Source organism: Malurus melanocephalus, unplaced genomic scaffold (assembly GCF_030028575.1).
Source record: "Malurus melanocephalus ecotype Western Australia unplaced genomic scaffold, MMel_1.1 scaffold_2, whole genome shotgun sequence".
NCBI classification, from domain to species: Eukaryota; Metazoa; Chordata; class Aves; order Passeriformes; family Maluridae; genus Malurus; species Malurus melanocephalus.
Window position 1 is genome coordinate 3108527 of NW_026623234.1, and position 25432 is coordinate 3133958.

Consider the following 25432-nt stretch of genomic DNA (forward strand, 5'->3'; position numbering starts at 1 on the left):
CTTCAAGCACTTGGAGAGTGAAAAAGATGGAGTCATCAGCTGCCTGGATTTGATCCTAAAATGGCTTACTCTGCGGTTCTTTGATACCAACACAAGTGTTTTGATGAAAGCCCTTGAATACCTTAAATTGCTTTTCAATTTGCTGAGTCAAGAAGAGTATCACCTCACTGAAAATGAAGCATCCTCCTTCATCCCTTATCTTATCCTAAAGGTACAGTTTGTTTTACAGAAGCTAACCTTATTTTTCATGAAGGGTATGGGAGAATACCATCAAATACAGCAGTATGTACATTCTAAATATATTGTGAATGGATTTAAATCCAGTTGGCAGCTGTGAGATTCAACAGGCCTAATTTTATAACCTGGACAAAAGGAGGCACAGGGGAGTTCCCAGTGCTCTTAATAACTACCTGAAAGGAGATTGTAGTGAGGTGGGTGTTGGTATTGCCTTGTTAATTAACAGGTGAATAGAATGAGAGTAAATGGCCTGAAGTTATTCCAGGGAAGGCTTACATTGGGTATTAGGAAAAGTTTCTTCACTGAATGGGTTGTTGATCACTGGAATAGGCTGCCCAGGGAAGTCTCCATCTTCCTGGTGGTAGTGATGGTGGAGTCTCCATCACTGGAGGTATTTAGAGGACTTGTAAGTGTGGCACTTGGGGACATGGTTTAGTGGTTGACTTGGCAGTATTGGTTTAATGGTTTGACTTGATGATTTTAAAGTTGTCTGTTCTAACCTTTATGATTCTGTATTGCCTATTTCCCTGTAAAAGCCATTGACAAAAAAGGGGTTTTGCCTTGAGAATAGTTCTGGCTTTCCTAATGTTATTTAGAATAGACAATAGTGTCACGAGATTGTATAAAATACTCTGTATTTCTTCCCCTCTCTTTAATTTTTTTTTAATTCATTTTCCATTAGGTAGGAGAACCGAAAGACGTCATCCGTAAGGATGTACGTGCCATTCTGAATAGAATGTGTCTCATCTATCCAGCCAGCAAGATGTTCCCTTTCATCATGGAGGGGACAAAATCAAAAAACTCCAAACAACGTGCAGGTGGGAAATGTCCTGTTGAATTGCACGTGTGCTAAGTACTTTCAATTGCTTTGGTTTGCATCTTGAAAAACCCAGCCTAAGAATGTTGGGTGGGATGTGAGATTTGCTTGCCCATGGCATTTTATGCAGATGTTTGTGCTTAAAGGATCAGATTTTCAACTAGTGTATTGCTTTTTATTTTTGGTGTCTTTGTACCTTCCAAAGACAAGTAATCGCTCAAATTGCTATTAATATTAACATTATGAGTTCCCCTTGAGTAGGCTTGGATTCTTAGTGGAACAGTGACAATACTATTGTCCTRCTTACCAAGGGAATCAGTTAATCTGATCACGAAGTGTCTCTACACTGTACATCTGTCTCACCGCAAGTAATGTCTATAATAAAATAGGTATTTGTAGTTCAAACAACTCTCTGGTCACTTTGAAAATACCTTATCCTAGTATAAACAGGAAGTTAAATTCTWTACATAATATAGCATTGCAAGCTCACAACTGTTTGCCTGAATGTGATATTAACTGTAAGATTGCTCATATATAGCTATGGGAAATACTTGAAGGGTAGAGAGATGACAGACAGCTTTTGGACACTGTCTGTGAAATAGTCTGCTGTAGCTTACTGTTGATCCCATAAATTATCTGAAGTATTTCTATCATCAGCTTTGTGAATGATAACTCTCTACAATGAATATTCAAGTTGTACAAGCAACAAAAGAAATAGGAGGGCTCTCTTCCCAGCAGCTTAAAACTTGAATGTGCATATGTTATCGTCTTGATTTAGAATGCTTGGAAGAGCTTGGATGTCTGGTTGAATCCTATGGYATGAATGTATGCCAGCCAACTCCAGGGAAAGCCTTGAAAGAAATGGCAACTCATATTGGTGACCGGGACAACACTGTCCGCAATGCTGCACTGAACACCATTGTGACCGTCTATAACGTCCATGGCGACCAAGTGTTCAAGCTGATTGGAAATGTCAGTATAACTGCAAATAAGTTTATGGGGGTTTTGGGATTAGTGTGCTGGGTTTGGTTTGGTTTATGGGATTATTTGTTTGGGATTTTTTTGTTTGGAGTTTGGTAGTTTGGCTTTTTTCCCTAAATCCTTACACTTGGGTTGGGGAATAGCACTTTTGCTTGTGATTGGTCATGGTACATCTTGCTGTTAGCATCAAGAGCATTTTGTACTTTAGAAAACAACCTATTACTTCAGTGTAGATCCTCTGATTAATCCCAGATTGTGGAATATATGAAATCATAGACTGGTTTGGGAAGGGACTGTAGAGATCATTTAGGTCCAACCCCCCTGTCACGGTCAAGGACACTTGAAGACTTCCAAGGACTGGGTATCTTGTTTCATTGCCTCAGCCACCCTCACAGTCAAAAGTTTCTAATCCAATCCAAACTTAGCTTATTTCATTTTAAAGTAATTACCACTTGTCTATCACTGCATGCTCCTGTTCAAGTCCCTCTCCAGCTTCCTTATAGGTGCCTTTTAGATACTGGAGGGCTGCTTTGAGGTAGCACTGGYAATTCCTGTCTTCATTTTAGAGACTTAGAGACCTTCCGTCTGCACTAATAATTGGTATGAATCCTGTAGGTGACTGAGATTTCTAAAACCCATACAACTCAGGCTGAGTGAAAACCTTGTGTGTTACAGCTTTCTGAGAAAGACATGAGCATGCTGGAGGAGAGAATAAAACGGTCAGCCAAGAGACCCTCTGCTGCTCCAGTGAGACAGGCAGAGGAGAAACCTCAGCGTACTCAGAGCATCAGTGCCAATGCCAGCATGATGAGGAAGGGACAAGCTGAGGACATGTCCTCCAAACTCAAGTATGTACTATTAAGTTATGGTCTCTAGCCAGCATAGTGTATATGGTAATATGTCTGACAACCTCATTTTAGTTCTCGTATCATCTTTGCATGTTGTGAAAAAAACAGTCAAATAATATAAATCTAAATGTYTGAAACTTTTTTTGTCTTGTCTGTCTTGAAATCTTTCTAAATGGTCTTGTGCCTTTTTTCACTGCTTCTCCATGGACAGAATTATGTATCGCACTTATAGGATGTAAGTACTGCCCACTAACTCCTTGGTAGCAAGGCTCTTGTATCTTTCAATTTCTGTCCTAGTCATCCCTTTCTGAGGGTGACGGSTTTGCCATGGCTAGTTCTAGATTATTTACAAGTCTCTGACTCAAAACCAGAAATACAGGTTTCTGCCAAGGTGATGGTATATCAAGCTGTAGGCAGACATGGCACTTTCCACATTAAACAACTATTCAAAATACTGGGAGAACTTTTAATGTGTTGCATTAAACTTGGAATTTATTAGATCCTGTTCTAGTAATGTTAGACATAAAACATAGAAATRGATAAGCATGTGTGAATTATAGAGCTTGGGGCAACACTACCCAAATGAAAAGCTCAGAAACTATTCCTTGCCACCTGCTCATGATTGTGGAATAAAAGCCTGTGCTGAGAACTATGTATTAGAATATCTYCTTGAAAAATCTGATATGCAGCACAGGTCATGTGGGGTGCTGGGAGTCTTAGATTCAGAGGAGGTTTTGAGGTTGCTATGTACTGTATGCATCCTGTCCATCATTTAAAAAAAACAAAGGCAGACAAAAGCCACTCAAGCTTTAAAGCTGTATTCCTTTAATACTACTGTAAACTGTACTAGTTATCTCAAACCATGGATAACTAGCACAGATGCAGGGTGTTTTGTAGGGGGTTASAAGAGAAACTAGGAGGGCAAGAAGCAGCTCCTTTTCTGGCCTACAGAAGTTTGATTTGCTAAAGGCTAGGGGAAAGGCAGAGGGAGTTAAGGGGCTTGAATATTATCCAAACTGCAAAAMCTGTGCTATTATGAGAGCTTTAGGGCTACCAGTGGATGCTAGTGCTAATACTCTTGCTTCTTGTGTATGTATAATAAACCTCTTTTCTGGTTTCTGTAGCCAAAATCGCAACATGGGCAGCCATTCTGAGACAGCACATACAGTTCCACGGGAATTTCAGCTGGATCTTGATGAAATTGAAAATGACAATGGAACTGTCAGATGTGAGATGCCAGCACTTGTACAGCACAAACTAGATGACATCTTTGAGCCAGTCTTGATTCCCGAGCCCAAGTGAGTTTCATTTTAACTCGTAAGGGAAACCTGCAGGGGTGCTTAAAAAGTGTTTTGTGAAGGTGAATTGATAGTGCTAGTTTCTACATTCAGACTTGYTTCCATAAGAGGATAGCATCAGCTAATTTAAAAAGATGACAAAACAAATGTGTCTTTGTATTCTTCCAAAATCTGGAGAGCAGTTCTTTTTAATGAAAAATATGAGTTCTACTTAGGTGTTTTTACAGTCAAAGGATCTTGAGTTTGTAAATACATCGTCAGTGTCTTTACAAATAGTGCMATAGCCATAATAAATTAGTTCTTCTTTGAGAATCCTCAGTGAAGAATTAAATCCTTTTCCCTTGTCTCTAAAATCATCATTGAAATATAGCAGTTATGCATATATTAAAGTAGGTCTCCAAAAAATGATGAATCCTGTTTTCAATCCTTTAGAATTCGTGCTGTATCCCCGCACTTTGATGACATGCATAGTAACACAGCTTCTACTATCAACTTTGTCATTTCCCAAGTAGCCAGTGGTGATATAAATACAAGCATCCAGGCTCTGACACAGGTGAGTGATTAAGGTAGCAACTAAWCACACTGTATCAAACTTTGTCTGCGAGGGTGATGAGTTGCACTGTGGTGGAGCAATCATGTCAGGTGATGTGGGCTCTGCTCAGAATCTCCCTGATGACAAAACTAAGTGCACAGGGGCCATCTGACTCGCTTTAGTAACAGAAATTCCACTTGGAAGATGTAGAATAAACTTAATGCTTTTTTCATTAGTGCTTCTGTGTTTGGGGTTTTTTTTTTTTTTCAAATTATTTGTGCTGTGAGTTTGTAAAAGGCAGTTAGTGAGATTAACTTTTAAATGTAAACTGTTTTTTAGATCCTTAGCAAAAGGATTGTCTTGTCTCATAGTTTTTGCATGGTTTTAGGGTGGCTTTAAATACTTAGAAGTTTTTTGTTGAGAAGATTTCATAAAGCTGTTAATTCAAGGATCTCTAATGCAGCTGTTGATGTTTTCATTTGTGTACAGGATAGGATTGCAGTTCTCTAAAATATCAGTAATTGGTTGTATTTGGATTAGCAATCCAAGTCTCTAGCTACTGATTTTGGTTGAAAGCTTAGAATACCACTGCCTTGGCAAATGGATTGGTTAGGGCAAGACCCTTCCTTTCGAAAAGTATTTAAATTACTTTATTTTGTTCTGTTTGCATTATGTTGACTTTGCTAGAGTGTTTTGTTTTTAAATCTTAGATTGATGAAGTACTCAAACAGGAAGACAAAGCAGAAGCTATGTCTGGCCACATCGACCAATTCCTAATAGCCACATTTATGCAGCTTCGGTTAATCTACAATACACACATGGCAGATGAGAAGCTGGACAAAGATGAGATAGTCAGACTTTACAGCTGTATTATTGGGAGCATGATCACGGTAAGGTTTTAATGTAAAAGATCAGGTGAAGAGCAAATAATTCCTGTGCAGAAGCTGTGGGTGAATGAAATGTCTGTTCTGTACCTGGGKTAGTTTATTATTGAGTCTTTCTTATGAAGGTTTGTTGCTAACTGTCAGATCATCAGTGCACCTTTTGAGAGTGAGTGGGGAATGAGAAACTGGGGAAGAAGGTCCCTTTGCTTCTGMAAAATATAGCCACTAACACTTCTATTAAGCTCTGTTTGAATATTCTTTACCTTTTCAATGCTGAGTTGGTGGGTTGAGTGTTTTCAGAAGTCACTTAGTAGAAATAACTTTCCTCATAGCTGTGTTTTGACTGTTTTTACTATTGCAGGAAACAGGAGATGTCAGGGTTTGATAGTGTAGTTTAGAGAAATCCTTATACTAAAGGATCATGTGCAGGGAAAACTAATACTTTCTTCAATCTCTAGCTATTTCAGATAGAGAGTCTGGCTCGAGAGGCCTCCACTGGTGTGCTTAAAGACCTAATGCATGGTCTTATTACATTAATGCTGGATTCTCGGGTTGAAGATCTTGAGGAGGGTGAGCAGGTCATCCGATCAGTCAACCTCTTGGTAGTGAAAGTTCTGGAGAAGTCTGACCAGACCAACATCTTGAGGTATATAATGAAAACAGCACAATTACTGTTTTTCTTTACCTGTGCTCATGTGTTCCTCGAACGGCTGAGTTCGTTAGTCATTCTGTAAGCGAAGGCTGTTGTATATAGATTTGTTCAGGTACCTAATAAAGAATTATCACTGATTACAATCAGAATTTGACTGCACAGCTGGTGGCAGGCTAAACAAACCAGCTTACTATGATTCTRTGTGCTTTGGAGTTCAACAGACTGTCTCTTAAATTCTTGTAACATRCTAGAAAGAAAGAAGGATAGAGCTGTTGCACAACTGCTGGACTAACCCCAGTCTGTGATGTGGTATTCTGTGGTGAGCTGACATAACTTTTTCTTGTGTGTAGCACTTTTTCTGTGTAACTTTTATAAATTTATTCCCTCTAGTGCTCTGCTTGTTTTGCTTCAAGACAGTCTTCTAGCAACAGCCAGTTCTCCTAAATTTTCAGAGCTTGTCATGAAGGTGAGTCTGTAGTAGGCATTTTGAACTAACTTGATTTATCTGAATCATGTTACCTGTAACAACAGGTAGGAGTTGAAAAAAAGTTAGTGCCTATAACTTGAAATATTTCTTAAAACTTCTGTAATTCCAGTCTTATTAGATGTCACGTATAGTGACTTCTTGTATGCTGGGAGGGAGCTTAACACCTGCTAAYAGTTGACAGAAACTTGTGTACACTGATGCAAACTCCATACTGAGGTGTACAGTCACATCCTGGGCTTGTTTGCTTGGGCACTGCACTGTACTCTGGATTCAAACAGTCCCAGGCTGGAGCTGACTTGTATCCTATCATCTGTATTGATAGAGTGAACATGCAAATATCTGCATTTAAAGCAAGAACATCTTCTTTTYTTACCATACAACACGTTTTTGTAACTGATGTGATTTAAAGACTGCTCAGGCGTTGTCAATGAGGTTAAACCTAAAGACCATGTGCTGTATGTAGGTGTACATAGCTTATATATATGAGCTGCCGAAATTCTTCACACAAAGCATTCAGTCTCCTGTGGAGAAGTCAGCACCTCACTTATGCATCAACTCTAAAGAAAGATCTGGGTAATGTACAGCCAGTTACAAAGACAAAGTATGTACCAGTTCAAATATAGCTTGAGCAGCCGACACAGTGCGTGCCTGTATGATGTGCTAGCAGAGCAAAGTGGCTCAGTGATAGTGTTGTGTAACCTCTCCTTATATAAGCAAATGTTTCTTTCTTGAGTTGCCTTGCTATAAGTCARCCTCTCATTCCAGTGTCTGTGGAGAATGGTGCGTCTTCTTCCGGAAACCATTAATAGCATCAATCTGGATCGGATTCTGCTGGATATCCACATTTTCATGAAGGTCTTTCCCAAAGAGAAGCTGAAGCAATGTAAGAGTGAATTCCCTATAAGGACACTGAAGACTCTGCTTCACACGCTGTGCAAGTTGAAAGGGCCCAAGGTCAGAGCAATCACAAGTCATGTACCTTTAAATTGGATGTTCATGCAGTCTCTAGAGTATTTATTTTTTTTTTTTACTCRTTTTAGATCTTAGATCATTTAACAATGATAGACAACAAAAATGAGTCCGAGTTAGAAGCTCATCTTTGTAGAGTAATGAAACACTCCATGGACCAGTCTGGAAAAGCTGATAAGGATACAGAAAAAGGAGCTTCTCGCATAGTAAGTAAAAGAAATATAYGTTGGCAGAGGAAGGAAGTGTAAAGTAATTTATTTAAGAAACAAGGTTTATTTTGTATTTGTAGAATATGAAGTAGTAATTCCCTTTTCAACATGCAACTAATGTTGGAAATACTCTTCTCAGTAATATTTTCATTTATAGCTGTTATTTTACCTGAGTATTCTGTGCATATCCCAAAATTAAGTGTTCTTCAGGATATTCAGCTTAAGTTTTATGCTGCATGGTACCACATCTGATCTAYTAGAATTTACCCATATCCAAAAGAGGTTTTAAACACTTAACTTCTCAGAAGGAGTACTACAGCTTCATGATGTCCTTGCTCTCATTCTGTGTATATAGTGGCTCTGTAGAGCCCTTATCACCTAAAGGTTTTCTTTATCTCCAAAGCTCTTTATCCAGCTAGCATGTSTGAGGGTGTTGTGAGTTTGTCTGATATCTGTTTGGTTTTATTCACTTCGTTTTAAAAGTCTCCTTTTGTTTATTTAGGAGGAAAAGGCTTCGAAAGCCAAAGTCAATGATATTTTGGCAGAAATATTTAAGAAGATTGGCTCAAAAGAGAACACCAAGGAGGTGAGTACCCCTTTCCTGCCAGAAAGAGAGCACGAGACACTAGAATGGTGTATGCAGCAGTGGTAGTAATACATAAGAACTCTTCCCTCCCAGGGTCTGGCAGAACTGTATGAATACAAGAAGAAATACTCTGATGCAGACATTGAGCCCTTCCTGAAAAATTCRTCACAGTTTTTCCAGAGCTATGTGGAAAGAGGCCTCCGACTGATAGAAACAGAAAGGGAAGGGAAAGGACGCATTGCTACTTCTACAGGTACATGTAATAGCAAAACTGATTTATGAGAAGCAGAAATAGAACAGTTACATGTCTCCTGGTAGAAGCTAATATTTGTATATATTTATAGATTTCCTAAGCAAGCCATGTATTTTCTTGGTGCTTGTGTTGCTACACGAGGCACRATTTGGAGGGAGTATGCATTCTTTGTTTACAAAAACAGAAGTTACAATCACACTAAATGTAGAAAATGTCTGAAAGGCTTGGTAATGAAGTGGTTCTAATCCATATCCTGTAGTGTCGGTCAAACGTCGGCCTGCGTTTCATGTGTCTGGTATCAATAATTGGTTCTGCAAGGTATAAAACTGGTTTAAAACAGCATCAGCTGTCAGCTTCTCTTTTTACCTTTTTACTAAAAATGTGTAGGAGACTTTTTAACAGTATTATTTTCTGTGGAACTGGAAAGCTTATTTTAAACAACATTATTTCTGCAGAACTTGTGATGATCCCTTTCCAATAAATTAGCTTTTTAATTGGATGAGTTACTGTAAAACTGTTTGTTGGTCTTCTCATTGCCGATAAGTACAAAGGAGTACTCAATGCAGTATTAGGAAAGGAATGGGACAAATTATTAGCTGACAGTAAAAACTGATATACAGTCTAGGAAAACTACCTCTAACTTTTATATCTTACACATTTCATAGTGTCCTGTGAAACTAGCCTTTTTTCTACTACTGTTCCTTCTCCTACCCCTCTGTTGTAGATTACTTTAGGAAGACGATATGAGGTTCTTTCCTCTGTCCATGTTGGTTCTTAAATGTGTCCARCTAGGTAGGACAGAAAATTCTACCTTTCATCCTAAAAGTCTGTACAACTGAGAAGTATTAGTTAYGCAGTTTTCAAAACCAAATTTACCTGCCACAGTTGTTTTTTTTCCTTCTTCCCTAACTGTAAAGTTGGGTATAATAAAACATACTGTTCCATATTGCAACAGTGCTTTATTTAGAGTAAGGTATAAATGCTTGACCTCAGTTCTCCTTTTATCTTTTTTAAACACCCTTGTGGTAAATTAGTGAGAGCAAATCCTTGTCCATGCTAAGTCTTAGAATTTGCAGTTCTTTTCATAATGGAAATGTTCTTTGCATCATRTAAATTCCTTTTTTAGTCTCTTGGTAGGGAAACTTAAAAATCCTTATGTGCATTCCAGAAATCACTCTCTGAAACTGAATTGGGATAAAAAGCTATAAGTTACACAAATAAGAGATAAAGAGGGGTTAGAATTAGTGGTAAGCTCAAAAGTATGACTAAACTAGAGAAAGACAAATGACTCAAAATATTTCCTACCTTACCAATTGTTCAATTCTCCTGCTGGACATTATGGTCACTGCTGATCCACATCATCATCTTCCTCTCCCCTCATTGTTATCTTCAGCTGTTGGCTTCAGCGCTTCCAGAGCTGCCCTGCAGTGACTTCTTAAATTTCTCCATTTCATTTCTTGGTTTTCAGTTGTCACTTGTGCAAGGAAATGAAAGGGTGGATATGTTTATACTAGCAAATGCAAATAACTTGGTAGTTTATGGGCTGGTTAATTCTTCATCCATTGCATCTTATTTCCAGGAGCTGACCAAGAGGCTTATGTTTTTATGTTGTTTTTAACTTTTTTAACTTTCCTCCTTCCCCTCATCCTCCAGGAATTTCTCCTCAGATGGAAGGAACATGTGTTCCTGCGTCTCCCCACACTGTATCTTCATCTATAGGAAACACAAATGGGGAGGAAGTGGGGCCTTCTGTTTACTTGGAAAGATTAAAAATCCTCAGGCAGCGTTGTGGCCTTGACAACGCAAAGGTATTGTACTTGACAACACTTGTAAATCCCCTGGGGAGGCACTTGATTTGCGCTTTCTTTTTCTAAACAATTCAAATGCCAGAAGGCAGATTCCAATCAGGATTTGTGGTCTTTCATTTATAGTGCATGTCCTAGCTACTCACTGCATGTCTATACTATGCCTAGTATAAATGACTTCAAACTCTTTACTTGGCCTGTAAGTTATCATCTTTCCTTGCCAGAAAGTTGAGTCTCAGAAAGACTCAAACAACTACTGTTCTCTAAGTTAACATATATTGACCTCAGAGATGAATGATGGGGAAATTCTAGATCTTTCTGCTCTGGAGCAACCATGAGAGCTGAATTGCCTTTGAAGTTTTACATTTTTGGTTGTATGGATACTGAGACCTAGGAATACTGAATGAGCCTAATATTGGAAACCTGTGGACCAAAATTTCTTACAGTTCAATGATCTCTGTGTTAGGATTTTAGTGTCAGTTACTGAAATTTGAACTGAACCACATGAGGAGTGATGTTCACTCTAAGAATAGTCATCCAAAMGCATCACTGTTTTAACCTTTGACACAAATTTCAGTATCAGCTTAGAACTCTGAGTAGTGGAAATGTTTCTTAGATGATAGTGACAAGGTAAGTAACTCAGATGGAAATATCAGTTGGTTAAAGAACAGTGAACTGATACTTGAAGCCTTTGGCACGTTCAATCTTGCCAATCAGTTCGATTTTCCTCTTCTCATTCTTCCAGAAAACTTAATGTCTGCTGATGTTGCACATAGGCATGGATTTTCCTCTCGTTAGAATTTAGGCTGTTCAAGAYTCTCTGGCAGTCTGTCTCAGTAAAACACTGATCTGCAGGGAATTTTTTGATCTTGAAAGAGTCGTTTCTTTGTGTTCCTATTGACATAAAATTAAACATTAACTACTCAGATAATAAGAATTGTGTATTGTAATTAGCTTTGCATGGTTCTGATTTTGACAGCAACTGACTATATTGCTCCACATCCACTTGTGTTGTACTGCTCCTTCCCTTTCCTCTGTTTTTATTGCTTCCTGTAGAGATGAAAAGCCATTGGTTATGATTTGTATTTCTTATATGGCCTTTACCACTATATGTCTAAACACTTCACTTTCCTCCTTCACAGCAGGAAGACAGACCCCCTCTGACGTCTCTGCTTTCTAAACCAACACTCCCTACAGTTGCATCCTCTACAGATATGCTTCACAGTAAGCTCTCCCAGCTGCGTGAGTCCCGGGAGCAGTACCAACATCTGGACCTGGACTCCAATCAGACTCATTCCTCTGGCATTGGAACTACTCTGGCTTCACCCTCTTCTGCAGCGGCCAATATTGATGACTTGAGAAAAAGATTGGAGAGAATAAAAAGCAGTCGCAAATAGAGATGCAAAAGAGACGGTATCGCTGTTGCTTGGGGCTGTCTTCAGCTTTAGTTTACTAAACTAGAAGTCTTCATAGTTAAATGGCCTCGTTTAGGCCTAATGTATACAAACTGGTTTATGTATAATACAGTGGATTTTGGGGGGTTGAGTCATTGTGGCACAAGTATTTGTACATAATCTGCTTCTCAATGAGCATCTCTTTGACAATAGAAGGCTGTCTGTGTATTAGTTTTAGTGTACAGACCTGTAAACAACCATCCTCTTGCTCAAACTAGTTTCTCATGACTTGGGGTTTTTATTTGTAAAATTGTCTTTAAAATCTTTTCCTAGTTCTTAATTCTTAGAAGGCCTTTAGTGATTTCACTTTTAATTTTGTGAATTCTTCTCCATGTATTCCTTGAACTGTTCATTCTGTATGGACACATGGCATGAAGTAACTAATTTAAGTGTCTTTTGTAAATAAAGTTTGCATTAACTATACCAGCCTCTATAGGAACAGCATCGACTGCTGGTTAGAGGTCATTCTCTGTTCCTGAATGTTAGTGACTGGGCATCTAGAAACTGAACTAAGCTATTTCTGACGTGAACCTTGGGGCTTGAATACATTATAAGGAAGATAAGTGGAAATATACTATCTGTGGGTGCAGTCATGAGACTTTGCACTCTTACTTCTATGAGCAGTAGTACATTTTTCATATAGTTGCTTTTTTGTTTTGGAAAATGTTTCTGTAACTTGAGAATATTTAATTTGCTGAAATGCTTATTTATCTAGTCCTTGTGATGCCTTTACCCAGATTATGTGGTCCCATCTGAGAAAGCTTTCTTTGAGGGAGCCTGCTGCTGTTGATATGGAGTAGACTAGCAGTGGTGTATGGTCACTGGACTAATTTATTCTGAACTCATGTGGTTATGCAGTGTTCCTCATGCAGGTAGACCTGATCCACTGCGTTCCTTTTGCTCTTAAACATCAGATGTCAGCAATGTCTACCATTTGGTATCTAAGACACCTAGATAGAGCTAGTCTGCAAAAGTTGTAGCCACTTCATTTTTTTGAGTGATTAGCCTTTTTCAGAAGCTACAAATAATGAAGATTAAGACAGACACACTATTTATCCTGTCTAGCTAGCCCTTTCATTTCTAGCGAGGTGATGTATTTTCATCTTACTACTGCACTTCCATGTGAGAACTGGTTGTGAAGCAWAAATTGCACATCTGTTCCATAGCTAGAATAGAGTTATTGAAGGGTTGGACAGGCAGGCTTAAAATAACACACTTTCACTCTAGATTTTAATCTGCTCCATGTAACTGCTGCTTTTGTTGTTTGCAATGTGGACCAGCAGCCTCTGCATAAGGGCCTTTCTGAAACTGTCTTGCCTGATAGTAAAAATGTGGCTTTAAATTAGTACTTGTACAACAGATCTATGCCAGAGCTTCTGCAAATGTCTGAAATCTTCCTTTCACAGGACCCCTAGGCTGGGGTTGCAGTTGCCATAATGCTGCTTGGTGCTTATGGTGAGTTTGCACACTGTGATAGCAGGTGGCTGCGAGCGTTCTCCATCCTGTATTAACTGATATGATGTCCTTCATTGCTCCACCACCTCAATTTAGTAGTCACAGTCTCCTCTCATACCCTGAAATGGGCATGCACTTGTGGAAGAGAGCTCTGTTACAAGTGGAGGTTTGGCCCTCAATTGGTAAGTGCTGGGGTTTTGTGCACTTAAACTGGGGCAGTTTGAGAATAGTTTGTGTTGGCTGACACTAGAGTTACTGCCACTACCTCTCAATTACTRGCTGCTCTCTGAAACTTAGTGACATTTAAAATAATCCATATGTTCCTTTACCATATTCAGCAGACATTCTAAAGAATTATTTGTTACTTAGCTCAGGATGTTAAAACAACAATGCCTACAAACCTGCATAAACTATTTTAAATTTGAAGCTGAATTGGAAGTGAAATACAGGAATAATTGAGTAGCAGAAGATGTAGTTGTTTTTATGAATGAGTTTTTGCCCTGTGTCTTTGTAGTATTTGGTTGGACTCAATRTCCTGGGAGTTCTGAACTAAAACTTGTGCACATAAATTAATAAAGCCTAATCTTTAGCCCAGACAATATTTAAATAACATTAAACTGAATTTTGAAAATTATTCCTCTGTATTGTTTGTAACAAGTTAATATGAACAATGACTTTCTCCAGAAACTCTGTGGTCCTGGTTCCCCTCTTTTGTCACAGATTATTAGATAGAAGTGAAAGGGTGAGGCTTAAAATTTAAGCATTAGAAGGACTAAACATTTTCAGTGTTCAGTGTCTGTGGTTATCGATGACTTGAGCTCTTGAGGTTTTGTTCTTCAGATGCCTTTGAGAGGTTGGTTTTTATGCTTTATTTGGGTAATCAAATCGGGCTGCTTCAAGCTGGTTCCCAAATGAGCCATCTTAAAGGAGGTGGCCAGACACTAAATGAATCAATAACTTTAGAACGACTAATTTCACTATGGCCTGTTTCTATGACTTCATGGCACCATGCGCGAGGAGTTGAGAAATATGGTGCCATAGGGAGCAAGAAGAATTTTCCAGTCTCATGATTGTCGTAGTAGAAAATTCATGTTTACTGTTGTACTCCTAGGTCCTCATTGGTCCACAAATGGCTACTAAAGAGGAGTTTATGAAAGACTGAAGCTTATTTTGGGAGAGATCCCTAAACAGCCTTTATAATACAAATAGACAGTTATAGTGCAGGATGCTTCCACTGGAGGCTTTGACGATGACTGCATGAATTGCTTCCTTCTGAACCATGCTGTGCAGGTGGAAAATACACAGTGATGATCCAGCACTACCTGCTGTGTAGGAACTTATTGGAAGTGCTGCTTAATGTATTCAAGCTGCTGTTCCTTTGTAGAATGAATTGCACACACTGGTGCTGGTATTTATTGCCTGCTGTTGTAGCTGAGGACAATGTTCAAAGCAGCTTCTAGTTGCTTTACTTCTGACRTTGGTGTTTTGTATAACGGCACAGGTGCTGTGGGGTGGTTATCTCTGGTACATTTGTGGGTCAAAAACTAGAGTAGAATATTAGTTGTCTTAAAGGGAGGAAAGGGATTGTGCCCTTATTCTGTGTCTTGTTTGCTGTGACTGATAAGGTCATTACGTGAGGCCSAAAATCTGTTGATTATAGCTGATGGAAGGGAGGGGGATTTGTTTAAAGCACAATAGGTAATGAGCAGTACAGCTAGTGCTGTAGTACTCCTGGCTACAGTAATGACTTGAGTCCAAGTGTGACTAAATTCAACACGAACAAAAGGAAGAACATGGGTTTCAGAGCTTTTATTTTCAAGGGATAACACTTTCCTTTGTCAAGGAATATAACTTGTTTTACTTCAGGATCTTCTATGCTTATGTTTTAAAGAGGAGCACTGTAGCAAAACTGAGAGCAAGCAAGGTAAACGCTTTGTCTATTGCCCATGCTTTTCGATGGCTTTTCGCATCCACTTTTTCAGACGGAATACATGGGTGTAAAATCCATATTTTCCATCTCGGTCACAGCCTTCTCCCCATGAAACTATTCCCACTTGATACCAACGGTTGTCATCTGGGTTCTAAAGTAAAGAAAAATGCAATTGGTACAAGGAGCAAGAGACTTTGATAGAATCAGAGAATCATTAAGGTTGGAAAAGAGTTCCATTATTAAGTCCAACCTCAACCTCCCTTGGCACAGCCTAAGGCCATTTACTCTTGTCCTTTGCTTAACAGGAAAAACAGGTCAACCCCCACCTGGCTACAACCTCTTTTCAGGAGGTCTCCCCTGAATTTCCTTTTCTCCAGGCTAAACAAGCCCATCTCCTTCAGCCACACCTCATAAGACTTGTGCTCTAAGTTGTTTAACAGCTTGGTTGCCCTCTCAGATCCAAACCTTGTATGTGACYCAGGCTATTTAATGATGGATGCTGCTTTGAGGTTCTGACTGGCATCTCAAACAGAGTTTGCTGAAGTCATTTTGTCTGTACTCCTAAACCTTTAATTAAGAATTGGCCATCACTCATGTGTCTTGCAGGTGATCTCCCAATATACTGAGAGCTCAGTATAGAAATGGGACTGGATGACTGCAGGATTCATCTCCATTGTTCACCTTGGGCATGAGCTAGGTTTGCTTCAGCCACTCAGCAACTCTGCTACTGTTTTTTAGACTATGAAGTTCAGCATAGAACAAATCTATCTCCATATGTCTTATAAGCTTGAACTTATTGAACATACCTTCATTACAAAAGGTCCCCCACTGTCCCCTTCACAGGCATCTCCTCTCTTTGAGTCATCAGGACGGTAACCTACAGGCAAGAAAAATGGACTGTAGGAGAAAAATATGACTGTAGGGGGAGTGGCTGGTGTTGGCCATGTTTTCTTTAAAGTTGCATACATTTTTTGGAACCCATGAGATTGTTTGCCACTTCTGCCTACTCTTAGACTTTTGTTCTTTTATATTATATGTAAAAATTCTAACTCTACATCTGTCTTTGCAACATTCTTGAATTCACCCACTGTGCTCTTGTTCCAATTTTTTCATCAGAATTGTTGTTGGTGTCAGTTGTGCTGACAATGTACAACAAGCTGAAGCTTGAACTACTGTGCTTTTCTTCTCTTAGAAACTTATTTGTAATATTCAGTGTTCTGTGGTCTTCCATTCTGTTTACTATAGAGACACACTGTAGTCCCCACTTTCACCTTCTTGTCACTGTAAGTTCTGCTTTTCCTCTCCCCCAGATCTCTTCCTAAAGTCTTACTATGAAGAAGAAAAGGACTTCGCTCATTCCTCATGAAGTAGATGGTATTTCTGCCTTTTCCYATCAATTGTGTCTCCATTTTTTTCTCTATGTTCACATCTCAGCTATTTCAAAGAATATTGTCCAGAAAAAGAATCCGTAAGAACTCTTTCAGGGCACTCATGTAATTATCTTCCGTCCTAACACAAGCAATCACATGCACTTAGATGCAAGCAGCACAAATTTAAYCAAAAATCACTGGAGGCATGCTTGTAGGAACTGATAAAGTCTGCACAAATGAAGTACACAGCAGAACGTATTAAACTGGTACATAAATCCATACTCTCTTGGTAACAAATTATGTGTCCACTTCCCTTCTCACTCAAAAACGGCATGATGCTAGAAGAGATTTAGGAAGGTAGGAGCCTTCAGAATTTGTGGGCATAATTATGAATGGGCTCCAAAAGATGGAGACAAACTAGTAGATAGGATAATAGGTGTGCAGCCTTTAATTTAGGAAGTCACTGAACTGTTCTATGTACTGGTGAAAAGGTAATTTTATTTGTACTTAGTTCTCCCACAGCTGCTGCTGCTACCTAGTACCTGACACAGCTTAGTGTTGCAAACTTTATTCCTAGCTTAAAGTTCTCCAGGCTTCATGCTTTCYGAGAGCTGAGAAAGTTCTCATCACAGGGAAGTTGTTCTTTGCAGTGGGCATTTGCAAATTTGTCAGAAAATAACCTTGCTGCATGAGTCACACCAAGAGCTCAGAGCCCTTGACTTCTGTGGCATATTACACCTGTGGTTCCAGTGTTACTTACCTGCACAAAACATGTTGTCAGTGACTTTAACTCTGGTGGATGCCTTGCAAGTACTTTGGTCTACAATGGGCACATTGACCTGTTGCAGAACTGTGGGCAGGTTGCGGGGGTTAGTGGCCCATGTTTCTTTCAAGTTTCCCCAGCCAGTTACCCTCCCTTTGTAACCTGCCAGCATCAGCCTGGGGAAGGAAGCACAAATATAATCAAATGCATTGTAACAGCTTTCTCCTGCCTGGTGCTCTTGCTGCAAATAGCCTTGAGAAGTCATCTCTCTCTCCCTTTCTCTCTCTCTCCTCCTCACCTCTGCACGACCTCTTTYGTGGGTATGCAGACAGGATGGATGTAGTCACTGAAGCTGATAGGTCTCTTTAAATGCATGAGTGCAATGTCTCGGTCCATGTTCTCTTTCCAGTTGTACTTGGGATGGATGATGATTTTATCCAACAGAGCAATCTTCTCTTTACTCTTTTCATATCTGAAATAGTTATGAAGGAAAGAACTTATTGTGCATTAGGAACTGAGAGTCTTCTGGGGTTCATGATTCTCTCAGCTCTGAGACAATGCTGTCTTTACATCGGAGTCCCCCTTTAGACTTTCCAGGCTTCCTTGCTCCCTTTCACTTTAAGGATCATCAAGAGCAGCAAATGACAGCCCGATTAGATCCTATTACTGGCAGGATGTAACATTGGTTGTAATACTTCCTTGGATACTGAATGACAGCCTGACTTCAAAGCATCTCATTACTCCCAAGTGGAAGAAGGCTGGTTCCTTCTCACTTCATCCAGATTCTTACTTTGTCCTTACGTGCTTGCCAATCCGCACCAAGATGTCATTTGTAGTTAAGTTCTTGTCCCAGGGTGGATAATAAAGACAATGAGCAGCAGTCAGGATCCAGCTGTCACTGATGAGGCTGGCACCACACAGCAGCTCCTGAGGACTCTTTTTGTAGAGCATCACCTGCCTGAGAGATAAGGAGGGAGGAAGACCTAGCAGGACTAAAGATGTGGCTGGCTGAATGGGTCCTGATGTCATGCAGAAAGTGCAGAGTTAGCAGGGAGCAGCATTGCACTATACTGCCAAAACTGCGTAAGTAGGTCTGTAGCAAGTCTTCCCTGTATATGTGTATCCTATGCAGTAGGCCATTTACCCCATTTCCTTCAGCTGGAGAGGTTTTTCATCCTTCCCATTCCAGCAAAGCTGGAAAGAGGAAGAGATGAAGATGAAACACACCAGCACTCTTGCTTTCTCAGGTGGTTCCATACTTTGCTCAAGAGGTGAGTTTCTTTTCAGTTGTTTTAGTACTGCTCTGTCAACCCCTTGGAGAAGCTTTGATTAGAATCTATAATCTGTGCTGCCTGAGATGGGAAAGCCCTTTTATTTCTACCTGCTTGAGCTGAAGAGAAGGAAGACACAGTTCCCTATGAAGACTATGCAAAGACAATACTTACCAGGGGGAGCTGCCAACTTCTGCATCGTCCCCACCAACAATTCTCCCTCCTATGTAGGAATCCAACAGCTCCTTCTCACCTTTGTCTGTTACCTTTTTCTTCTCAAATAAAGGACGACTGCCACAGTCTGAAAAAATAGGCAATGTGGCTTTGCTACTCTGCCTGATTCACAGTGGAGAACTGTTGTCTGCATGCAAAGCTGGAAGATCTTAGGAAGGAAGTGCTTACTAACTCCATTGTTACTGGATATTGATTTTGAGGGTTCAAGGAATTTAAATATGTTCCCCAGCATTTAGCTACCTGAGGTTTCTGAGGAACAGTGAATGGGAAGAAGCTACAACCTTTCTACAACCATTCTGTATCTAGAGTTTTTGCTCACCTGCTTCACCTGAACCAAAAGTTTTTTCATCAAAGAAGGTTTTGAACTCTTGAGGAATAGTGGTRCGTCCTGATATTCCCTCGAACTCTTTGTTCTCGTCCTCTAGCAAACTGTCTAAGAGAGATGGAAAGACAAACATGGTATAAAGGTAAAAATTAACTGTAATTGCTGTCATTGTGAGCAATGTAAATGTTTTCCCGCACAGTGGGTTTGATGAAGGAATGATGTTTTAAAACCACTACTCTTTTTAATGTGCCTTGTATACCATTGTAAGTTTTCAGGGAGAAGAGGACACCTGAGAGAGGTAACAGCAGTTAGGCACCTAMGGCAGGTTAGTATATGTGATATTTGGACAAACATCGTGCACCATGCACATGGGAGCACATCCTTGTCTATGCCTCCCAAGCCARGCACTTGATTCTAGTCACACATACTGGTGTTATGTGCCACTGCCTCAAAAGTGTGCCTACCCAAACCTATGCAGACTTCTCACCGCAGTAGTGCAGATCACAATAGTCAAAGTAAGGTGGTTCATCCGTGGCACACCAGACACCCTCATCATCTCTGTCTGGATTCCGGCAGTAATTCTCCTGCAGCTCCACTTCTGGGTCAATATATTTTCCTTGGAGCAATTCTTTGGCTTTCTCAGWGTTCCATGGCAGACACTTAGCTCCAGACACAGTGACTGAGAGGGTCCCTGTGTAAAGCAAGCCTTTCTCTGGTACACAAGGTTCCAGTGCCACAGCTGGTGTGGGCCGTGGAATAAATGGAACTGTTGTTCTTTCTTCACCTGGAAAGAGACAGATGTGATTTAAGCCTTAGCTGTGCACCCAGAAGTGCTGTTAGCAAACAGCATCTGAGCCCCTTTACTAAAGCTTAGAGTTCCAAGGSGAATCCTGCTATATTTTGGAGCTCCCACTGTGTTCCTATGCATATGGTGGCCCTCTAAAATATTGCAGTGTCAGAGGTGGTCCAGCAGCATATGAAGTGAGGCTGGCATTCTTCATCATACTTTCTCATTCCAGGGGACTGCGGCTACTGGTTTTAATTTAGATCTAGATTAGCATAATTTACAGAAAACAGCTCATTATGTATGGGCAACTCAGTCACTTTTTATCCTCAGTTCCTTTACCCTTTAAGATGCAGCTTCTCTACTRCTACTGACCACTGTTCATGTAAGCATTCCCCCTCCTTAACCCTCTCCTTGACTGCTTTAGTATCAGTCTCAGTGCAGTGTTTTGTTGTGAGTGAAGGGCTCTGGAGTGCTGGGACATACCACACACAGGGATGGGACACTCTTCCCGTTCCACTGTTGGGTCTCGGGTGTAGCACCAKGGGCCTTCTGAGCTGTTGTCTGGGTTCCTGCAGTAGTTCTCAATGAGGTTGGGATAAATGGTGGCATTAAATCTACGAGAGACAAAGCTGGTTAGGCTAGGAAGGAAGGACACCCCAGAGAACTCTGCGGGGTATGTGGGAGATGAACTTACTTAGGAATATGGGGATATTTGCTTGTCCACACTTGACATTCGATCCCAGACTTGGTGTAGCTAATTGTTCCCCGATAGTTTTGGCCCAGCCCAAGAGAGCAGTCACCTGTCAAAATCCCAACACAATGTAAGCCAGCGTCAGTGGAACTGGATGTTGCACTTTTCAAGGTCAGAAGTACCATCTCATAGCTCCCTTTAACTTCTGCTGTGTGCATGAGCCTGCAAAAGCACAGACCTCCTCTTCCTGTGAGAAGAGCACACCGCCTAAGATTTCTCTGCCTCATCAGAGGAAGCTATCCCTGAGGCTCTGYGCTTTACTTTGGCTCAGAGTCTTTCTGAGAGGCTGCTCACACCTGACTGTATCCTTATTCAGGATAAGGATATTTACCCCATGCTATTTCAGTGCACAAGTTAGGCTGATTTTTGGAATGATTAGTGGAGAAATAAAGAAAAAGAAATAATTTCATTTCCTGATATTTTTCTTTATAATTGGATGGTTTCTCTAGCATCAGTTTAATTTTTGTTCTGTATAATCTCTGCAGGAAGCAAGTTCCTGGCATTCACTGTAGGAGATTGAGGTCAGCATGAAGTTCATACCTTCTAGACAAGCATCAAGAACTTTCCTGGACATTCTCAGGCCCTGACATACTTGCAAAATAAGAAAAAAGAGACACATTATATGAAAGCAATCCATATAAGCATCATCATTTGAACCAGTTGATCATCTAGAGACAAAATACAAATGTTTAGCCCTGGAAAGTGAGCTCTTAAAAGAGAGCCACCTCTCCAGGATGAGAGTGCATCCTTAGGGATAATAGTGCCTGGAGGAYTCGAAACAACTTACCTTGGTATTTTGACCAAAATATGTCCTGTAAAAAAGAAAAAAAAACAAAAGAGAAAAAAAAAACTGTATTTAGGGACACAGAACATCAAACCTTGCTTGGCTACTGCAATTCAAACCAGTAAGCGAACATCTCATCACAACAAAAGGAAAGGCTAACCTAGCTCTATACCAATTACTATGGAGTCAAACAAAGCAAAAAATCCAATGTAAAGCCACATTCCCAAGCATAAGACTCAGGAATCAAGACAATTCTGTTGTTTCTAGAGACCAAAGATGTTTACAACATTCAGCAACCTGCAGAGCAAGCAGAGTGCACTGTAGTGCAATGGGCTACAGTGCAGAAGTCCAAGGTGTGAACCTGGAATTTATAAGGCCACAGATCACATGTAGGTATTGCTCAGCTCTTTGGATCCACATCTTTGCGGTGCAGCCTGAGGCTGATTGCTTTTGGCATACTCTACAAAGATGGTGTCTTGTTGGCTTAGGCTCCTAAATGTTTATCTGTTGTATTYTTGGGTGTGGAATTCAGCAGGGACACCAGCCTTGGGGTTCAGAGCAGATCCCAAAAGGATGCCACACAAAGTTAGCAGAGTGAATGACTCTAGAAACCAGAAAAAGGGACAGGGTCTGCCAAAGCTTCAGCTCAAAGGAGTTTGAGGCACCYGCACTCAGTGTTTAGCTGCTAAGCCAGTGCTTCTGTGAGTGTCTGGGATGACAGCTCACGTGTGTGAGGCACCATGCTGAGCTAGTGGAAGAAGCTACTCAGGATCAATTGGACCTTGTCATTTCATGCATAGAGAGGGAGAGCAAAGAACCCGAGCTTTCAGTTCTATTTCTTGTGTTTCCAGGAGGAAAGCTCCCTAAGAAAGCCTGAGCTTTCCCTGGGGCACACAGGCATCAGCCTCATCTTTAGTTGACAGAACTGAGTATTACAACCCTGGCCCCTGGCTCCACATGCAACCTGCTGGTCTCTCCCTACAGAGGCTGGCTGAGGGAATCTTTCCTGGTACATACCGTCTGATCGATGGATTCAAGGGCTTCGAAAGCCTCCTCATAATTGCATATCTCCTCCAGGCACTCTCGCTCCAGGTTTCCCTTAAGCATCTCTTCTAGAAATCCCTTGTTGGCACGTCGAGGGCGCTTGAGCAGTGATAATGCCTGCCGCTTTTCCAGGAAAACTACCGAGTCAGAACACTGCCAGTCAAAGGGCTGCTCACAGCCAGAGGGCACTTTTGTGTCTCCCCTTGCAGTTTCCAAAAACCAMATGCAGTTGATGTGGTGATCCCACAGCCCAGCATCCCCCAGTGCACCATACAGAGAGGAGAAGCCCTGTCAGGTCTCCACCTGCTGATTTGGATGTGCTAGCCTGCTGAGCAGGCTCTCTAGAATTTATCCTGTCACAGCTCCAATCACTTAGGTAACAGAAGTGACAGGAACACTGCTTCCTCAGCAAAGCTGCTCTGTTCATTTGCAGTTAGATAGAGGCTTGTTTGCTTTGGGTCTGCTGCTGTCCCTAGCCACTGTATTTCTGTCTTGCCAGCCTCAGACCACTGTGATAAGCACAGCTTTGTTCCATGGTTCCATTTCATGTTCAGAACCCCTGATTTGAGACCTGGAGACAGATCTTCCCCACACAGCAGAGAGTCTGAGAGGACTTAATCTCATAAAACGAAAAGACAGATAAAAGCTCTAATAAAAGGAGCGGCAAGCAGGAAGGTGGCATGCTCTGTATGACCTAAAGTTTTGGTAAGGGACAGCTGGCAAGGAAATGGAGAATTGAAGCCACCTAGGTTAGTTGAGGAACTCTATCCCCAAAAACCCCACAGCTGTGTTACATTTGATCCTGGACTGAACCACATTGCCCTTCCCTGCCATTTCCCAGGTGACCCATAAAATCCACTGAGTTGTTGTCACCAGCTGACAGATGCCRCTGCATCCTCCTATGTTCACTCTATTCTCAGCTTTCTTTTGCTCCCAACTTCAAGCTTTTAGCGGGTCCTCCTGACTTGAGGAAGAAAACTTGCCACCTTCATTTATCCCTAGAAAGAATTAACCCCGTCTTTCTTCCTTCTGTCTTCTACTGGTCCTTCTGCCCTTGAGTCTTACCTCCAGCATGGCTAAATGTGAGGTGCAGAAGGCTGGAGAAGAGCAGGCCCCTCAGTATGCTGGTGTTGGTGTGCGCCATGCTGTACAGCCCTGGCTGCAGGGGAATTGCAAAGGAAGCAGAATTAGCAGAGTCACAGCCCYGCTGGGTTAATATTGAACCAGAATAAAGAAACAGGACTCCAGGTCGTGGTGTGTCAGGGACAGTGGGACTCTTATCCCTCCTCTCTTGGCATCTCTCCCTCCCTTCAGAGCATCTTCGTTTCATTACTTTACTTCCTATTTCGCATCTTGGAAGACGGTATGAGTAGCAAGAGGACAAGTTTGTCCCAAGGCACAGGGAGAACTCAGGCTGGAGAGAAGTGCCTCTGCAAGCTTACAGCCATCCCAGCCAGAGCAGCTTGCTTCTTTTCCTTGGCTTTGCTCCTGTGCAACCCTTGACACCATCACTGCCTCCCCACCATATTGGTTTAGGTCCCTGCCACTGACTTCCAAAAGGTTGTGCTCTAGTAGCCTTGAATGCCAGAGGACTTTGAGACTTCCTTAGCTGTTCCCAGTCCTCTTCTTAGCTGCAAGCTGCCCGACTCTCCCTAGTACCCAGTCATCCTTCCTTCCTGCAGTTAACAGCAAGCTCAACCCCAGCTATTTTGGCACCACAACACAGAGTTTAAGTGTTCCCCCTTCTCCCTTGCTCATGACAAGGTGCAGAAAGGGTGCCTTTGACAGCCCACTGGGAATTTACATTTTCCTCCCAGTTAGGTCAGCAGTGCCATTGGCAGTGCGTTCTTCCTAAWGCCTTTTAATTCCCAGCTGACTGCAGGAGAATGAAGCACCGTGAAGGCTGGGCTCCTCCTTTTCTTCCCTCCATAGAGGAAGGTACTAAAGTCCATCCAAAAGGAAACAGAAACTCTGACAAGCAGAGAGCTAGCACATCCAAAACCAGCCAGGAAAACAAGGGCTTCCAGGAAGAGGGAGATAGGAATGGTCTGGATGTCATAACATCAGCTATTAAGTCAAGAACTGGACTACCAAAGCTGGGAAAGTTCTAATGATTGTTACAGCAAGCACACCATTGGCAAGAGTGAAAAAACAGCAGAAAGCAGGGCAGCGTGGGGGTAGTCTCAGGAACTGCCACATGGCACAAAATTGCTTTCTGCCAGCAGAGAGCATATTTTGTGCTGTGCCTCTGTGCAGCTGATATGTCTGTAATGTTTATCTCCATAGGAGTGCAAATATTAGCATTAGGGTGGCTGAGGAGTGACTCTGGCCACTGGTACAAAGAGCAGTTGCAGAGGCTTTCTTCCTCACATGAGAGTACCTCCTGTTCTCATCCACACACCTCTCCAACCCCCACTCTGGATTTTTGAGAGACGCCTTTAGGAATGGCTGGGATTCCCTGGGTGGAGAGTGTGTGGATGGGATTAGACACAACCCTAGAAACATCTGTCTTACTTAGCAGGGGACGCAGCATTTAGGCAGGGAGCAGAGAGGGCACAAACAAGAGTGGTGAGGTCAGAGCYGCTGCTGTGTCCCACACAGCCATCTCCTCTCCTTGCTGGAAGAGGAGGCGTAAGCAATTTGCAATATCCTCAGTCACGTTTTCATTTCTGCATCTCTGTCACTTCTTTATAATAACCAGGCAGC

The 25432-nt window shown here is 41.3% G+C and overlaps 2 protein-coding genes and 1 non-coding gene across 7 annotated transcripts in view; 2 read left to right on the forward strand and 1 right to left on the reverse strand.

The window, feature by feature from the left end:
• The window catches only part of CKAP5 (cytoskeleton associated protein 5), a 51462-nt gene extending 37314 nt beyond the window's left edge, over positions 1–14148 (forward strand). For 4 of the 5 annotated variants that reach the window (XM_057364952.1, XM_057364943.1, XM_057364980.1 and 1 more), the window contains 15 exons: positions 8–211; positions 920–1055; positions 1833–2026; positions 2711–2883; positions 4008–4181; positions 4614–4734; positions 5424–5603; positions 6056–6243; positions 6640–6715; positions 7502–7690; positions 7777–7911; positions 8417–8500; positions 8594–8753; positions 10407–10561; positions 11701–14147. In XM_057364952.1, coding sequence (XP_057220935.1) covers positions 8–211; positions 920–1055; positions 1833–2026; positions 2711–2883; positions 4008–4181; positions 4614–4734; positions 5424–5603; positions 6056–6243; positions 6640–6715; positions 7502–7690; positions 7777–7911; positions 8417–8500; positions 8594–8753; positions 10407–10561; positions 11701–11955 — 2424 coding nt within the window. In that variant the 3' untranslated portion in view covers positions 11956–14147. Of the gene's footprint in view, positions 1–7; positions 212–919; positions 1056–1832; positions 2027–2710; positions 2884–4007; positions 4182–4613; positions 4735–5423; positions 5604–6055; positions 6244–6639; positions 6716–7501; positions 7691–7776; positions 7912–8416; positions 8501–8593; positions 8754–10406; positions 10562–11700 lie in introns of all 5 variants that reach the window. The other variant, XM_057364971.1, reaches the window with a different exon arrangement.
• Positions 4781–4891, forward strand: LOC130574335 (small nucleolar RNA SNORD67). The gene has a single exon (XR_008965425.1). It is a non-coding gene; the product is annotated as a small nucleolar RNA SNORD67 (small nucleolar RNA).
• Positions 14149–15261: 1113 nt separating the features above from the next.
• On the reverse strand, positions 15262–23911 carry F2 (coagulation factor II, thrombin). The gene is made up of 14 exons (XM_057364990.1): positions 23792–23911; positions 22700–22863; positions 21686–21710; positions 21439–21489; positions 20842–20947; positions 20631–20761; positions 19848–20144; positions 19355–19468; positions 18976–19102; positions 18321–18488; positions 17829–18002; positions 17528–17706; positions 16204–16274; positions 15262–15548 (listed from the first exon to the last, which is right to left on the reverse strand). Exons 1-14 carry the CDS (start codon positions 23868–23870, stop codon positions 15405–15407), a joined length of 1830 nt encoding a protein of 609 aa, XP_057220973.1. The 5' UTR covers positions 23871–23911; the 3' UTR covers positions 15262–15404.
• Positions 23912–25432: the final 1521 nt, after the last annotated feature.